Source organism: Hippopotamus amphibius, chromosome 8 (assembly GCF_030028045.1).
Source record: "Hippopotamus amphibius kiboko isolate mHipAmp2 chromosome 8, mHipAmp2.hap2, whole genome shotgun sequence".
NCBI lineage: Eukaryota > Metazoa > Chordata > Mammalia > Artiodactyla > Hippopotamidae > Hippopotamus > Hippopotamus amphibius.
In genome coordinates this window covers 73,168,818-73,186,972 of record NC_080193.1, presented here as the reverse complement: position 1 = coordinate 73,186,972, position 18,155 = coordinate 73,168,818, and the positions used below count along the sequence as shown (strand labels likewise).

At 45.6% G+C, this 18,155-nt stretch overlaps 1 protein-coding gene across 4 annotated transcripts in view; it reads right to left on the bottom strand.

Annotated features, from left to right (window-relative positions):
* Positions 1-6,828: 6,828 nt before the first annotated feature.
* Positions 6,829-18,155, bottom strand: part of IQCA1 (IQ motif containing with AAA domain 1) — a 169,333-nt gene continuing 158,006 nt past the window's right edge. Inside the window, exons 17-18 of one of the 4 annotated variants that reach the window (XM_057744336.1) lie at positions 13,230-13,468; positions 6,829-8,043 (exon numbers count right to left, since the gene is read on the bottom strand). In XM_057744336.1, coding sequence (XP_057600319.1) covers positions 7,915-8,043; positions 13,230-13,468 — 368 coding nt within the window. In that variant the 3' untranslated portion in view covers positions 6,829-7,914. Of the gene's footprint in view, positions 8,044-13,229; positions 13,469-18,155 lie in introns of those variants that run through there. The other 3 variants (XM_057744335.1, XM_057744334.1, XR_009055021.1) reach the window with 3 other exon arrangements.

Here is an 18,155-nt window from a genome sequence, read left to right as displayed (position 1 = left end):
CTCTAAGCTGTAACCCTGGGACATAAAACCAGCCAGGATGCTTGGGGAATCACTTGTGGAGTGAATCTGACCTCCACCTGTTTACCTTCTTCATTGGCACAGGGTCTGGTTCTCTTGGGATAAAACCCTTGGCGCTCTGCTCCATTTGCTGTGTGATGCTAAACATTTGGCTGCAGGTGGAGGAGTTTGCCTTGTGATATTTTGGGTGCTTTCTCAAGGATGTGTCTGGAGTCCAACTGTTTGGGAGTCAGGGTGACCCTGGTCATGGTTTTCTTATCACCAATGACCCTGATGACTGTCGTGGGTTAAGGCTTACAGATCCCTCATCACTGGAATGCTTCTGTCCTAAGAGCAATAGGAACTCAGAGCCAGAGGGATATTTACGAGGTTCACCCCAGATCTTTTATAGATGAGGAAGCAAGCATGGCTCCCTGGGGGTCCCCAGGACAGGCCCCACATCACCCTGTGTTCAGCTTCCTTTCCGAAACTCTGAGTAGCATGTGTGAATCTGCTGGTGTCAGGGAGCAGCTCTGTGTGACTTTGGGAAGACCGTTATCCTCTCTGAGCCCCACTTGGAAAATGGGGAGTCTGGTTTTGGTCTGCTGTGGATGCACTGTAGCCTCTCCCATGTTGCCCTCCTGCTCCACGTGCAGCTGGGAGCCCTGGGGGGTCTGCGTCAGCCTTTCCTGCCCCAGCTGGGGTCTCCTCGGCTCCCTTCCGCGAGGAGCAGGAAGCAGATGTTTTCATGAAGCACTCACTTGGTGTAGACAGTAAACACACTGCTCTGAGCCCAGGAGCACCTGCAGGGACGTCTCCCCATTTGCTGTGCCCCAGTGCTCGCTGGTCCCCTGGTGGGGAGGCCTGAGGCTCAGGGATGCGGAGGTCACGGGCATCTGCATCAGCCCTGCTGAGGAAAGGGGGGCTGTGGAAGGGTGTGTGTATAGCACGTGTGTCCATGCGTGCATGCATGTGAACATGTGCATGCCTGTAGGGTGTGTGTAGCATGTGTGTAAATGCGTGTATGCATGTGAATGTGTGCATGTGTGTGGGGTGTGTATATGTTTATAGGTGTGGGATGTACATATATGTGTGTATCTGTGCATGTGTGTTTATATGTCTACAGGTGTGTTTAGGTGTGTGTGCATGTGTGTGTGTGTGTGTGTGTATGCGTGGCTGGACTGGCCCAAGGTCGCCCAGTTCATTTATGAATTTGGACTCAGCCCAGCCCAACCTACAGGGCTTTCCAAGAAGCCACAACCCTCGTCACAGACGCTGGCTGATCTCCTTACAGACGGGCCGGGAGAGGTCCGAGGACAGGTGGGAGCGAGGCTACCCAGGGCTCTAGAGATGGAGCCAGGCGTATCCTGGCGGGATGATGGCGGTCCACCAGACCCCCAAACTCACCCAACAAGGGAAAAAGAGCTGAGTGAAAGGGTTGTGGGTGAGTGTGGTGGGGGACCTGCAGAGTCCAGGATTCTGCGCGGCTCCCCCCCAACGCCGGCTTCTCCCAGGACCATGTCCGCTGGCCCTGGGCTCCCCCCTCCCCTCCCCTCCCCCACCGCCCTCCGCCGCAGCGCTGCACCGCCATCTCCCACAGGTGGGGACCTCCCCTGTGCACCTGCTCTGCCGGTCACGGAACAGCAAGCGTTGCTCACGGAGACCTCCCTTGGTGCCCGGCACTGCGCTGGGTGCACTGGTCACTCCTCACAGCAGCCCCGCAGGGTGGAGACCAACTGCCTGCCCGCTGAAAATGCAGAGGGGGGCAGGGCCAGGAAGGGTGAGAGCTGGGGAGACTGGGCTTGGGTGAGTCAAGGGCTTGGCCCTAAGCCACTAGAATTGACTGCAGAGAGCGAATTGCTAAGATGCTTAACCTCTAGGCCGAAAGGAAGAGCAAGGCACTGTGCCTGTTGCCACGGGGAGGAACTGGGCTAGCTGCCTGGGTGAAGAGAGAATCATCCGACCACAGTCCAGTGCATGGGGGAGGGAGACGGCAGGGTGGACGCCGGAACTCCTGGAGGCAGACTCCTGGGCCCCTGTGTGCCTCCCCAAAGCCTGATGTGAAAAGTGCACTGCGGAATGTCTACCAGGCAATAAACTCACACTGAGTGCACCCCATGTGCCAGGGACCCTAAATACAGTATCTTAGGTGGTTATATGGGCCCTAAGTGTAGCCGTTTTGAAGAACTAAGGAATCAGACTGACCTGCTCTGTATTCACGGAGTCTCAGCTTCTCCATCTGAACAGTGTTCCTGCAGGGACGAAGCCAGACAGCCGTAAGCCGGATCCCTTGGACTAGGTTCTAGGTTGGGTCCCAGGTCCCCATGCCCTTTGCACAGATCTGGCCCCACACATTCATTGCGCAACTGTTTTGTTGATGTCCCCTCCCCCACTAGACTGCAAAGCAGCTCCCTTGGGCATCTCGGTGTCTGGCACGTAGAAGGCGCTCGATAAAAGACTTGGAGAATGTATCCCACATCAGTGCGAGGCTGCAACCATGTCTTCTAATCACCTGGGATGGTTAAGAGGACCACGTGTTGGCAAATGAGTGATTCTAATGGTGGGCCTCTCGGGTGCTTGGTGACACATATTTTGGGCCAAACTCCCTTCAGTTTTCCAAACCTCACTGTTGAGGTAGCTGCCAGTTCAGTTCCAAGCCCACGGATCTTTGGTGGTTCCTCTGCTTTTGTTAGTGTCATCCATGCCTCTCTTATGTTGAAATCCTCAGACTTGCAAGGACATCAGAAGCCACTTCTCTCAGTTGCTCAGGTCCCTTAGTGTTATTAATGGCTGAAAACAGTATCACTCTTGTGAAACAGCCCTGCCACACTGACCACAATTATTGCCTTCATATCACATGTGGATGGAGGATTAGGAAGAGTCTCATAAGTAGCTTCTTCAGCATTAGGGTGTCTTAAACTTGCTAGTTCCGAATGGAGGTGTTTGTTTAAGGCCTGATGGTCTCAGAAATATCTTCGAAGGGACGCTGTGTTACCCGTCAGTTGTTCTGGACCTGGGACCTGCTGGTTCCTCAGGGCACGCCGGGGGCAGAGCCACTGAGAGTTTTAATTCCACTTTAATCAGATTTCATTCCACAGAAGCTCCCTTAATGAGGGTTAATGACATTAATTACTGTCCGCTTCACTTAAGATCACACTCGAGAGGAGCTAATTGTCACGTAATGACCCAGGAAGAGCTCAGGCTCCAGCAGAACTCCCAGGAAGTGTCTGTTTCCCTTTCTTTCCCCTAGTCCCTCTGCCTTTCCACCCCCCACACACTCTTATTTTCCTTTCCTCCCATCAGGGCTGTCATTTCTCCTGTCTCTGTGTCAGGTAAGAATAGGAGTTGCAGCACATGGCTGCATCACTTTCCCAGGGGGACCTCGGGTTTTAAACACGGATCGCTGACAGACTTACAGTTTGATGAGCTGCCCAGAGGATGAGGACGTCGTGAGCACCTTCCTACAGGACAGGTGAGCGAGCGCCTGGCATTCTGGCAAGAATGACCCAAATTAAAAATGCACAGGTAGGGCTTCCCTGGTGGTGCAGTTGTTAAGAATACACCTGCCAATGCAGGGGACACGGGTTTGAGACCTGGTCTGGAAATATTCCACATACCTCGGAGCTACTAAGCCCGTGTGCCACAACTATAGAGCCTGCGCTCTACAGCCCGAGAGCCACAACTATTGAGCCACGTGCCACAATTACTAAAGCCCACGCACCTAGAGCCTGTGCTCTGCAACAAGAGAAGCCACTGCAATGAGAAGCTCTCACACTGCAATGAAGAGTAGCCCCCACTTTCCTCAGCTAGAGAGAGCCTGTGCACAGCAACGAAGACCCAACACAGCCATTAAATAAATAAATAAATTTATTAAAAAAATGCACAGGTCATTTGATCCAGTAACTTCTTTTTTTAAATTGAAGTATAGTTGATTTACAATGTTAATTTCTGCTGTACAGCAAAGTGATTTTTCACAGGATGTTGAATATAGTTCCCTGGGCTATACAGTAGGACCTTTCTATTTATCCATTCTATATATACTAGTTTACTTCTGCTAACCCTAACCTCCCATCCCACCCCTCCCCCATCCACCTTCCCCATTGGCAACCACAAGTCTCTTCTCTATGCCTGAGTCTGCTTCTGTTTTGTAGATAAGCTCATCTGTGTCATACATTAGATTCCACATGTAAGTGATAGCATGTGGTATTTGTCTTTCTGCCTGACTTATTACGATAACTTCTAGGTCCACCTATGTTGCTGCAAATGGCATGATTTCATTCTTTTTTTATGGCTGCATAGTATTTCATTGCCAGTAACTTCTTTCTCAGGGATTTTTCCCACAGGTTTTTCCCTGTACATGTCCACAAAGAAGCATGTATAAAGGTGTTCATAGCAGGTATTCATTAAAGGTATTTGATGGAATAGCAAAGGGTGGACACAATCTAAATGTCTGACTGAGAGTGGACTGGTCAGATAAATTATGTTATATCCTCCAACTGTTACATAGCTAATATAACATGAGCCCAATCTGTGTGTGCCGATATGAAACAATACCCAAGGTATATTATTAAGTGAAAAGAGCAAGGGGGTAGAACAATATATATGATATGTTATCATTTGTGTAAAAAAAGTGAAAAGTGTTTTTGTGAGCGTTTGTGCAGGAATCTACCCATCCACGGACACACACAGAACAGGAGGCCATGGTACAAATACCATAAAGCACTGTGCTACAGCTTGTCAGGCTCTTGTGCAGTTTGCAGTGACCTGCAAGGGGGCGCACTTGGTGCAGAGTTGAGGGCACCTGTGAGCCAGGCAAGGCCAGTTGGGGTGGGAGGACATCGTGGTTCTTGGTAACCGGGGGAGCTGGCTGATGGGAGCCACGTGGGACAGAGTGAAACCCTAGTGCTGGAAAGGGCAGGGAGTCACAATTTGGGAGAAAACAGAGGGACCAGTGGAGATCACATCTCAGTGTGAATGTGCCCCAAGAGAGTGAGCCTATAGGGACGATATTTAGGCCACCTTTACCAACTTTTAAGACTCAAGTTACGCCAAAGCTGCACTGTTCAATATGCTAGTCACTCTAACCACATGAGGGCATTTACATTTATTTTTAAGTTTTCTATTGAAGAATAGTTGATTTATAATGTTGTGTTAGTTTCAGGTGTACAGTAAAGTGATTCAGGTACATATAAATATATATATTCTTTTTCAAATTCTTTTCCATTATAAAACATTATAATATATTGAATATAGTTCCCCGTGTTATATAGTACGTCCTTGTTGTCTGTTTTATGTATAGTAGTGTGCATCTGTTAATCCCAGACTCTTAATTTACCCCCTCACCTGCCCATTTGGTAACCCTAAGCTTGTTCTCTCTGTTTGTGAGTCTATTTCTTTTTTATGAATTATTTTTTAATAAGGTTTACCTACACAGGGTTGTATGGCTTCTGAAAAGTGTGCTTGTCATCATACTCAGACCAAGTCAAGTGGTGGTGTCCACAATCAACATTTTTATGATGCTTACTTCTTTACAATCAAGATTTTCATCGCTTTACAATCCAGATCCTATTATTCTGCAATGAACACCAAACCGTAAAGCCCTGAATGTCTCGTCTTGGGTCAAAACCAAGGGTCTGCTCCCATGACATGTGAAAGGGTCTTGGCGGACCACCGTGGAGGGATGAACGTTTCACTGCTCTCTGAGCTTAGGGTGGGGAGTCTGCCCACCTCTCAGGCCACTCTGAGCCTTGGCTAGACACAGTCTGGGGTGGGTAAGGGGAGGGCAGACGGACAGCCTGTAGAAATTGGGGTTCCTTTGGTATGAAGAGGCAAATCTGTGGCGGGGCACTTGGAAAGCGGAGTTTGTTCAAGAGGATGGACTCTGAGCGAAGGTTTTCCCATTTGTACAGAGAATATGCAGAGCACGGGGGCCTAGGGCCATCTCTTTCTGTCCTAATTTGTGTGCATGTCCTGAACAGACACAGGCTGAGGGGTATGTGCTGCTGCCCAGAAGACAGCTGGGAGCCACTGGTAGTTTTGGGCATTAGAGACCTAACCCACTGAAAATCCCTGGAAAGCCTGGAGATCTAGCTTGGTCTATGGAGTAGGAGATTGTACGACTTTCAGTGGTGTAACCAAAAACTGCCCAATAGTTAATTTGAATTAAATTTAATTAAACTTACCCCGGTAAATTTAAGTCAGTTTGTCTCCTTCCTCTGATTGTGTTTCCCCGCCATTTAGAAGTGGGTTACTTGCTGTCTTCCACCAAGGAATCCTTCACATTCTTACAAAATCAAAATTTACCTTTTGACCCTCACCTTTCTACTCTTTAATCTTGTTCTTTCTTAGCACTTCTTACTTCTTTATTTAGAGTTTCTCCTCTCCTATTTTTACCCCATTTTTTGGGCCACGCAATGTGGCTTGAGGGATCTTAGTTCCCTGATCAGCAACTGAACCCAGGGGCCACGGCAGTGAAAGTGCCGAGTCTGAGTCACTGGACAGCCAGGGAAGTCCCTACCCATTTTTATGTTGTGGTTTTCATCTAGCCATTGGCCTGCCAATGTTCCAGTGCTTCTCACGAGCAGTAACCTGGGAACTGAGAGGCAACGACTTAGTCCCAGTGTTCCAAACATTAGCTGTGTGACCCTGTGCCTTAGTTTCCCAATCTTTAAAGTCAGAAGATTGAAAGCATTAATTAATTAATTTATTTTTTAATACTTACATAACCTTTAATATACATCAGGTATATTTTAATCATTTCACATGTATTAATTCACTTAATCCTCACAACAAAACTATGAAATTGGTACTATCATCAGGCCCTTTCTTAACTGAGAAAAAGCATGCAAAAAACAGTGGGCCAGGATTTAAACTGGCAACCTGTTTCTTTATGCCATTTTCTTAAAAACTATAAATACTTTAAGTAAAAAAAAAATTTGGGCAAAAATTCAGTAACTGAAACATTTTCTCAGTGTTTACAATAAATATCTATAGGAATTATCCTGGTAACTATACTCTAAGCATAGCTTAAAGAATGACTTAATATATTCATGTAAGTCATTAATCAGGATAATTATTCTCTAAATTTCCAAATGAAGTTACTCTCTAAACTGACCTCGTTTTCTGAAAATAGCAAAAGCATAAAGATTCGCTTTTTCTTCTTCTTTTTTTCCAGCTCTTTATTGGAGTATAATTGCTTTATACTGTCATGCCAGTTTTTGCTGTACAACAAAGTGAATTAGCTGTATTTATACACATATCCCCATATCCCCTCCTTTCTGAGCCTCCCTCCCACCCTTCCTATCTCACCCCTCTAGGTCATCACCAATCACCAAGTTGATCTCCCTGTGCTATGCAGCAGCTCACTAGCCATCTATTTTACATTTGGTAGTGTGTATATGTTAATATGAAAGCATTAATTTAAAAGATCTTTTTTAGCTCCAGCAATCAAATTACTGAGTCAGTTCAAGGAAAACAGTTTTTATTCCATTATATAAAATATATGAATAGAGGAAAGAATTAATTTATTAAAATATGTGCAAGATAATATACAGTATATATGGATTAATAAAAAGCTAGCAGTACTGATGACAGACTGAATTTACTAGTTGTCAAGTTAGAATGTCTTCTATCAAAATTTAAATCTGGCAGTTAGTACTGATGAGATGATGTGTCCGCCAACTTGGAAAGATTGTGGAGTGTGTGGAGAATGAGTTTTGGTTATATACAAACTTTATATAGACTAAGAAACAATTACGAGCTCTAGACACAATTGTTATGGACAACAAACTTGGTGGTCAGCCTACAAAGATCTGAGCGAGGGCAGGGCTGGTGGACTTGGGGCATCAGTGTGGGTCTTCAGACTGGTCTTCCCTGGCGAGTCGGGGCCACTTGCACCCCTGGCTTCTCAGAAAGGCATTACTTTTTCTTTTTCTCCTTTTTCCCTTTCTTCTCCTTCTTTTTTCCTTTGTCCTTTTCATTTTCTTTGTTACCTGCCATTAATGCCAAGGCTCGCTTTTTACCCATGGGGGTCTTGGCGTACCAGTCCTGAAATCAAACAGATGTTTAACGAAATTGAGTTATTTGTAGTGAAGTGGATGGACCTAGAGTCTGTCATACGGAGTGAAATAAATCAGAAAGAGAAAAACAAATACCGTATACTAACTCATATATATGGAATCTAGAAAAATGGTACTGATGAATCTAGTGGCAGGGAAGGAACAGAGACACAGATGTAGAGAATGGACTTGAGAACACAGAGGGGGAAGGGGAGGCCAGTACGTAGTGAGAGAGTAGTATTGACATATATACACTACCAAATGTAAAACAGATAGCTAGTGGGAAGCTGCTGCATAGCACAAGGAGATCAGCTCGGTGCTTTGTGACGACCTAGAGGGGTGGGATGGAGACGGTGCGGGGGAGGCTCAAGAGGGAGGGGATATGGGGATATATGTATACATATAGCTGATTCACTTTGTTGTACAGCAGAAACTAACACAATACTGTAAAGCAACTATACCCCAATAAATATGCATTAAACAACAACAACAAAAACAGATGTTTAGGAAAATGTCAGAATGACATGAATTCACTAGTATGCCCTTAAAAATAAAGGAAAGCTCAAGGAAAGGAAGAGGGAAGCAGCCATTTAACGCTGGGCATTTAAAGTATGTTCAATACGAATTGTTTCTACGTGGGTTTACCAGACTGTATTGCTATACAATTTGAAACTTCTAGCTCCAGGAGTTCACAGTTAAGGAGGACCACTGGCCAGATCTAACCAATGAGCTTTCCCAAGTAGGTCACCTGACTTCCTGGGACTCTCAGTCTCTCTAGGAGGTGTGGGTTTCTTGTAATGTGAAAGGCTCCCCATGGTTCAGACAAGGCCACCAGCAGCTGATTGAGGGAGACTGCTGAAAACATGGCAGGAATACTAAGCCAAAATACCCCCAAAGCACTGAATGATTGCAACTGGCCCTGTGGTGACATTTTCTCACATTTATTCCAAATCTGAAAAAGACTCTGGTTTACAAGCTCTGTGGTTATAATAGTTCATTGAATAACTATGCCATAAGTTATTTATCAATTCTCCTATTAATGGACATATAGGTCATTTCCAATTTTTTGTTATTATGAACAGTGTTGAAATTCACAATTTCTGTATCTCCTTATATACCAATGAGAAAACTTCTCTGGGGCGTAGACACAGAAATAGAATTCCTGGGGTGTAAGTCATGAGCATCTTTATTTTTACTCTATATTTCCAAACTGTGCTCTGAAGTGGTGTGTGTAGGACACTCTCTCGGTCTTTGCCTTAAAATGTCTTTATTTTCTCCCATCTCTTGGATGCTAGTTTAGCTGGGTATAAATTTTAGGTAGACAGCTGTTTTTCCTCAGTACTTTGCAGGTATGCTCTCACTTTCTTCTGGTGTCTACTGTTGCCAAGGAGATGTCTGATTTCCCAATTGCTTCTTCGCAGGTAATCTGGTGTCTTAAGACTGGCTTGTTGCCTTGTTCTTCGGTTCACAATAATGTATGTAGGTGTACATTTGTTTTCATTTGTTCTGCTGGTCATGCAGTTTGTTTTTAACCTAAGAAGTCATGTCTTTAATTCAGGAAAATTCTTAGCAAGTATTTCTTCAAATAATCGTTCCTCTGATATTTCTTCTATTCTCCTCTTCCAGAACTTCTATTAGTTGAGTATCAATGTCTTCAAAGGTTCTTACTTGAAGTTTATAGATTTTTCTTTTTATTTTTCTGTGCTGCCTTCTAGGGGTGCTCCCTGTGACCATCCTCCAGTCTGCTAGTTTGTTCCTTGATGACGTCGAGTTTAGAGTTCACACCTCTTTTATTTTTTGACTTTTTATGTTAGTGACTCTATTTTTCATTTGTAAGCTCTTTGTGATTTTTTCATAATTATCTGTTTTTATTCCATTTCTGCCTATCTTTGTTTTAAAACTTTGTGTGCATCTCTAATGGAAGTTATGCCTTCATTTTTTTCTTGAACATCTTAATTATGTTACTGTAAATGTTTTTGTTTAAACTATTGTCTTCTGATCATTTTTGTTTGAAGACTGCACTTAGCACTAGATTTCCTAAAACGTTTTGGAATCTTAATTTTCAGATAAATTTTGGTCTCTCTCATTATGCCTCCCTCCTTAATAGTACTGAAGTTGCTTCCACGTGGTTCTCTAAACCCACATCCAGAACCAGGTCTTAGAGGATGTTTAGAAGCTAATGCTCCTTGGTGATATTGGGGTATCTGTCATTTTATCTTCCACAACTCCTAATCTTTTTTGGTTTTCTATCCCTTATTCCTCTTTGTGCTACATGCCAGGCAGCTGCTTTTCCCTGTGTTTGAGACTTATCTTTGTTTCTGGCACTTGGGGATTTTCTCATTCTTCTTCTAAACGTTGGCTCACCTTTCAATGTAAGGTGAGGTGGCCAAGTACTTACGATGATGGACTCCTAATTTACTGAGACACAGTATGGAATATACTAAATAAAACTGGCTTTGGAGTGAGGTTTGAATTTCAGCTCTGCTCCTTTTAAGCTGTGTGACCTGGAACAAGTCATTTTGCCTCTTGTGGGGGTGTTTGATTTTGTTTTTGGTTTTGTTTTGGCTGCTGTAGCAAATTACCACAAACTTAATGGCTTAAAACAGAACACCAATTATTGTACAGTTCTGTAGGTCAGAAGTCCAAAATGGGTCTCACGGGGTTAAAATCAGGCTGTCTGCCGGTTGTGTTCCTCTCTGGAGCTCCAGAGGAAAGTCTGTCCCCTTCCTCCTGTAGTCTCCGGAGGCCACCTGCTCTCCTGGCTGGTGGCCTTGCCCCCAACTTGAAGTTGGCAGAGTTGGGCTCCCTGGAGGCCCAGTGTGTCCTCACACTGCCATCTGTCTGGTTCCTCTTCTCACGCCCTCTTCTAAGTTTTATGACTACACTGGCCTCATGGGGATAATTCAGGTAATTTGGCCTAAGGTCAGCTGATTAGCATCCTTACTCCATCTGAAACTTTAGTTCCCCTTTGCCATGTAACCTAACATATGCCCAGCCAGGCTCCAGGGACTTGGGTGTAGACCTCTTTGGAGAGCCATTATTCTGCCTGCTACACCTCATTATAACTCAGTTTCCTCATCTTCAAAATAGAGGAATGGTGAGGTCTAACTGAGTTAGCAGGGTGTCTGGAACATAAGTAGTTATAGGTATTAGCTAACACTATTATGACTATTACATCATTATTATTCAACATTTTCTCCATCATGTCCATGGTGCAGGTACATATGTTTGAAGAATCTGCAAGACCTCAGTCTGACACACTGTCAGAAGCACAATTAGGTGACATTTCTCAGGGCGAAAATGATAGACCTGATTACCAGCAACTGTGGCCATGGAAACACATTACTGGGCAGAGTGACAGTTTCATGCCATCTCTCCATCTGCTCAATCCAGTTGCCACTAAACAAGTTAACTGAACATCTAGTGGGACCAGGCGTTGTGCCGAGACCTGGAGATATGACAGGAAGCAGAAACGGATGCGGGGAATGGGGTTAGTGGTGATGGTGGTACAGTGATTTCATTTCCCTGAAAACTGAAAAGTGATCAAACGTGCCAAGAATGGCTGTGAGAAGCATATGCGTTCTGATCCCAGGTTATAACATGGTAGCACTTCCTCCTTTTGATTGGTATGATTGGTTCCAGTTACTGGACTTTAAGCACCTATAACAGAAAAACTTTTAGAGATCGTTTCGAAAAGTTAAAAACCCAGCTAAGAGAAAGCACAGATTTTAACACCTAAACCCAGCTCCTCAAAATAAGGAGGAACATTATTATTTTAGAAAGGAGAAAAAACCTGGGAATTTCTGAAAAGAATATATCTCCTGAAGAGGATAAATATTTGCGATGAACACTAACAGGGTTTAAACAGTGAACAAGTATGCTGATTCAGACACTTGGCAAAAACCCCAGCTTGGAGTGGAAAATATTTCTTTTGAGTTTTGCTAGAGCAGGGGGTCAAGAAACTATGGCTGACGGGCCAAATTTGGTCTGCTGTCTGTTTTTGCAAATAAAGTTTTATTGGAATTTGGTCACACTCAGTCATTTACATTCTCATCTGGATGCCTTTGCACCTTGATGAGGAGGTAAATGGTTGTGATAGAGACCGCGTAGCTCTCAAAGCTTAAAATATTTGCTCTCTGGCCCTTTTGGGAAAAAGTCTGTCAACCCTTGTGCAGATCATTATTTCGGGGGTCAATATTGTGACTTTTCAGTCTTCAGTGAAGCGTCAGCAGCAAAGCAGAAGGCAAACAGTTTCTAGAGTTGGTGGAAAAGTGACACACTGTAGAGGGGATTTTCCTAATCCCAAGCAGGCTTTTGGAGATAAGAGGCTTGAATGGGAATTCCAGCTCTTTCTGCTGATTGCACAGCCAAGATGGTGGTAGATATAGTTGCATGGATACAATTTTCCTTCCTTTCATCCCAGTTGGCCAAGAAAACTACCTTCAGGTACGGGAAGAGGACACAACTTTACTCATTCTTATTAAAAGGATTTGGAGGGGTGCCTGCTGGCCTGGGCCTTGGGGACGAGGGCTCTAAAATTGACTATGCTTGGAAAAGGCACATCACTCTGGCCTAGTTCTCTTCCTCCTCTATCAAGGGATTTGGAAGAGTTCATTCTCAAAGTTTCCTCCAGATCTAAAAAATTCTGTGAACATATTAGAGTGTGTTCAAAAATTAGAAAACTAAATTTTGGTGAATTTTCTTGTGATTTCTATCACAAGCGCACTGAAAGATGAAGTGTACCAGAGCAAGTATGGGGCAAAACCAGCACTGGCTGGAAGTACACTGTTTAGGGAATGTTTTTCTCCATGTAAAACTTGTTCCATTACGTGAATTATGAAGTAAAAACCAATAAGAAACCAAGAGAGGTGTGTGTGCGTGTGTGCGCGTGTGCGTGTGTGCGTGCATGTGCAAATCCAATGGCTTTGAAGCTGCTACTCAATTCTGCAATTTGGCTGTTCATTTATAAGGTCATGGGTCACAATTTTCCTACAATTTGGAAGACATGTGCTTTACTGCTAAGACCAGAAAGATACTGTGGCCCCCAAATTTCGAGTTTCCAAATTTTACTGGATATGGCAGAGTTCAAATGCATGAAACCCAGGAGATCGGAAGGAAGAGGTGACATGACAAGTGTCTGCTGCTGAGACCTGGCCAGACAGGTGCTGAGTTTACCTTAAAGCTCTCCTCTTCCTCTTGGTAGACGGGACTCATGCTGGTGAGAGACGCGACGAACTCGAGGGCGGTGAGCGGCTTGTGAGACTGCTGCCGGACTCTCCGCTCTGTGAGCACCTCCTTCACCACCTGGACAATGTGGCCCTGGGTGAAGCCGTCAGTGATCTTCGCCAGGCAACTGACACTCAAGGCACCTGTGATGACTCCGCCATTGCGCTGAATGATCTCTTTCCACAAAACTTTTGTGTCCAAAACGATGGAAAAGACAGAGAACAGGAGTCAGAGAGCCCAGCATTAACCCAGTTCCCGGGACAAAGCTGCGTCCCACCAGGAAAGGAGAGCACAGGAGGGCTGCTCCAATGTGTAATTCAAATGAGCAGGAGGCTATGGAACCAAATGCTTTGCCCCGAGAGATTTTCAACCACGAGGGGTGCACACAGATGGCCCTGAGGTCTACAGATCCACAAGGCCCTTGGGAATCGACAAGGAAAAATTTTAAAAGGGCCAGTATAGTTTTAGGGTGATACCTTCAAAGATGTTCAAAATCTTCCCAAATTGGAAATTTACGTGGGTGTCTACGGCATTTGGCTAAGTAGCAGTTTGACGTGTTTGAATTATAATTGTCACTTCTTATGTGATTTTTATATGTGGAGCTGGAACACAGAGTCCAATTTCCATCAGCCACTGCAGGGCTTGGTTCCCAATGGGTGTAAGACACTGTACCACACGTCCTATTAGATAGAGCAACTTGACCCTTATTCTCTGCCCCCAACAACGGCAAACATGCACAGATTCACAGATGTGCCAGATGGGTGTCCCGTTGTTGTCTGGCTCAGTGGGACCTGGGGTAACTGGGAGATTTCACTTAGAACACAGGGATGCTGTGAAGATGAATGATGAAATGATTCCTGATGTTTCCTTAACCTTAGAGACAGGATGGTCTCCCCTACAACATTTGAGACAAGATTACACTTTGAGAACTACGTCCATTCTGTCAAGAGAGGTTCCAGGGAAACAGGTGAGACTTGCTGTGACTTGTTTAGTTCTACCCAGACAGTGAGGAAGGGTGCGGGCAGGAGCAGAGCCAGCCCCAGCACTGCGAAGCTCTGGCCAGATGTCTCTAGAGCATTTTGACCTTCTTTGAGGAACATCTGAAACAATTTTTAAAAAAATGAAGATGACTGCCTGATCTGAGCACTGTCAGGTGTGTGAAATGACTACACCATCCAAAAATACTTAATGAAATAGAAAGGTCCAATGACTGTCAAGGGATAGAATGACCCGGACAGTAACTATGACCCACATCAGAGAGTCTGGTTTTGGGGCCAGGAGTTATTCCAACAATTCGCTTCCACTGTCCTCCTTGGTGGGGGATCCTTGGCCCCACGGTGAGCTGAGATGCTGGAGGGGTACATGTATCATGGGGCCTGTAGTGTCTTCCAACAGTGGAAAGTCAGCTGGCAAGGGCTGGGAGCCGCAGGGAGAACAGCCAGGGCCGCAGGGGCCCCCAAATTGGCCTAAAGCAACATCTACCCCCTGTGTCTACACTGGTACTTCCTTAGTGGGTTTATTTGAACTTGAACCCACCTTAGGCTTACCTGTAAAAATGGGGGTAAAAAGACTTACTTCTCAGGCTGCCGTGAGAAATAAGGACAAGAATGTATAGAAAGGACTTGGAAGGAATTGTTCTGGTGTGTGGTGGGCACTTTATCCTCTGTAGCTTCATTACTGTTATTCCTGTAATTTTACTACTATTAAGTCATTCCACTTTGTACCAAAGTTTCCCAATACTCACTAAAACATCAATTATATAAGCTAACACAAAATAAACTACAGAGCATTTCTAAGCATATTTGTGTAAAGACAGATTGGAGTCGGGGAGGATTACCCTTATCTAGATACAACTGTCGTGGAGTTAGGAATCAGAAAACACAACCCGTGGTAACAATACACAACAACGACCAGATGCCACCATCCCTTGGGATCTAGTCTGTCTCCTGCCCACATTTATAACACCTAAAAGACGTGTGAACATGTCTGAGTGGTGACTCTGGGAGCTGAGAAGGTAGCGCGTTTTATGGGACAGTCACAGGGGACAACCCCTAAAGCTGAGGACCCAGTAGATACCCCAGGCTGGGAACCCGGAACAGCTTCAGACTTGGGCACCCATGGACGAAATTCCTACCTGCAGAGTGGAGGGGACCAGTCAGTGGGCAAACAGTGAGGACCAAGGGCTCCCCAGTGACAAATACTCAGCTCTCTCTCCTGCCTCCCTGTTAAGCTATGAAAGTCACAGCCTCCCTATATTTTAACATGAGAACCTCTACAAGCAAAGACTCATTAGTAGCGATGCAGACATTGGGATTGACATATACACACTACTATATATAAGATAGATAACCAACAAGGACATACTGTATAGCACAGGGAACTCTACTCAATATTTTGTAAAAACCTATAAGGGAAAAGAATCTGAAAAAGGGTATACATATATACATACAACTGAATCGCTGTGCTGTACACCTGAAACTAACATGATATTGTAAATCAACTATACTCCAATAAAAAAATAGTGAGGCAAAAAAAATGACAACTACTCTGGTAGTTGTGGACGTGTGGACACCCTACTGACGTTGAATATGTATGATACTCATGTAGAGTCTTGGTTAAGATTCATCAAAGTACCTAAAACATGGATGACTTTCCCAAGCGCATCATTTTTTAATAGCAGTGCAGTCACAGCTACGGTGGGACTGGCCCACGTGCTCCGAACCATCTCCAGATCCAGAGGGCAGGAAAGAGAATAGGGCTTGACTTCCTTCTCATGTTTGATGAACTAGACTCACTAGCCTTTAAGAGGACAGCTTCTACTGCTTTTACAAAGCCACCAGATCATGGGTTCCTGGCCCTTGAACAGCTGCTCTGGGGCACAGAGGGGAGTCAGGTGCGGAGGGAGCCCCAGCCTGGTGGCTCATGGCGGTGCGAGCCCCATAGCCAGCCCTGGAGCCACTCGCAGGCTGCCAAGTCTGTGGCGCAGCAGCGCGGGGTGGGGCGGGGGGACACAGAAACTCCACAGGCTTGGGGGCTGGCAACGGGCACGGCGCTGAGGACCGGGGCCAGGGCTCTAAGACGGCCGAAGGCCGCTGTGGGGGTCTCTGGACCGAGTGCCACATTGTACTTTCCTCTCTTGGGTGCAGAGGGGTCCTCAGTTCTTCAGACTAATGTACGTCCCCTTCCCCTTCTCTGGACTGAAAGGAATCTGGTCTTTGGGGCCCCCTCTCTGCTCTTGGCATTCCAAACTGGTGCCATCCTGGTGACTGCTTGAGATGACATAGTCTCCTAACATTCATTTTCACTTGGGATTTTGCAAAAGCACAAGAGGGTGAATAATATGATTTGGATGAGCTTCTGGGCTCTGCAGTCTAGAATTCCGGAAAAATCGAAAGGCATGGGCTGGACTCCTCTGAGCAGACAGTGGTGCAGGGTGGGGGGCCTGTGATGAATTGGGTTATTAGTGGAACAGACCCCCGGGAAGAGAGGCGAGAGGAGGAAGCATCAGGAATGTGGAGAGAAGGAAGCCCAAAGGGATTTCTGGGGACTGGACACGGCATTAATCAACCTGGGGGTGGATTTTCTTTGCAGGGACATTTTGAAGGAAACAGCTTGATTTGGGAAAGGAGGTAGATATTGAATTATATTTGGTAAACCTTAAGGACCATGTTTCCTCCGGCTGATCCACCCTTCTCTTCTCAGCCCTGTCACTCCCCACACCGCCTCATGGAGTCTGAAGAGCTGGATGGTGAGGGCTGCATGCACCTTGGGCGCTCCGCTGCCCGCAGACACATGGACAAGCAGGGGCCCAAGTTACGGATTTGCAGCCCCGGCTTTATGGGCTGCAAGAGAGTATTTTGATCACTGCAAAGACAGGCATAGTCTTTCTTTAAGATAGATGTCCCGGCCACTGTGGCTATGATAACTTCAAGGTCACTGGAGGAAACGCTGGGCAGCATTTATGATGTTGGCGAGAATGGCGGCCTGAACAAATCATCCACAGAGAAAGAATTATGTGAGACGCGTGTGGCTGAGTGGACAGAGCCCTGGGCCCAAGAGGACGGCCGCTGCAGGTTTATCATCCGCCCACAGGTGAAGGGATGCTTCCTCCTTCCTTTCCCACGATGCTGCCGTGAGGGGATTCAGGTTGGAATCTGTCATGTGATCTGAGTCCCTAGAGAGGCCTGGCACTTTATCAAAAGAACACAATTGTCTTTGTTATCCATCAATAGCTTCATTTTTAAAGGGCCTGTGGTTTTGTCAAACCAGAGAAACTGTTCAATCCAAAGTCAGGAAAAATGTTCTAGCCCCCGAAAATTAACAATACTCTACCTTATTCCATTAAGACAGCTTAAAAAGTACATATGATACAGAGAGAGAGAAAGACAGAGAGACAGGGAATCTAACCACGGGGCACCAGAGTGGGAAAGCTCTGATGAGGCTGGGAGCATGGAATCCTCCACGATGACTCTCGGTGGGCAGAGAATGCTGGTGCGTCCCCATCTCTGTGCTGACTCCTTCCTTGGCTAAACTACACATGCCTGCGCCCTTGAACCCTGGTGGGGCCACGTGAGTCATTCTGGCCAATGTGGGTAGAAGAACTGTTGGCCCCTCCTGGGTCTGGTCCCTAAATCTCCTGGGAGACCATTTATACTATCTTTCTTCCTTTTCCTTTAATGCTGGCTGGTTGCAAAGAATCCATGGAGGGCTTGCAGGACCTGAAAGGTGGAGAAGCCCCTAGATGGATGGAGAAATAACCGGGCCCAACGTCTTCCCATGCTTTGCATATAACATTGATTTATGAAGTCAGGATCACACTTAAGACAGAAATGAGTGCATATTGCAAACGGAGTGGCTAATAAGCTAAGAGGTTCT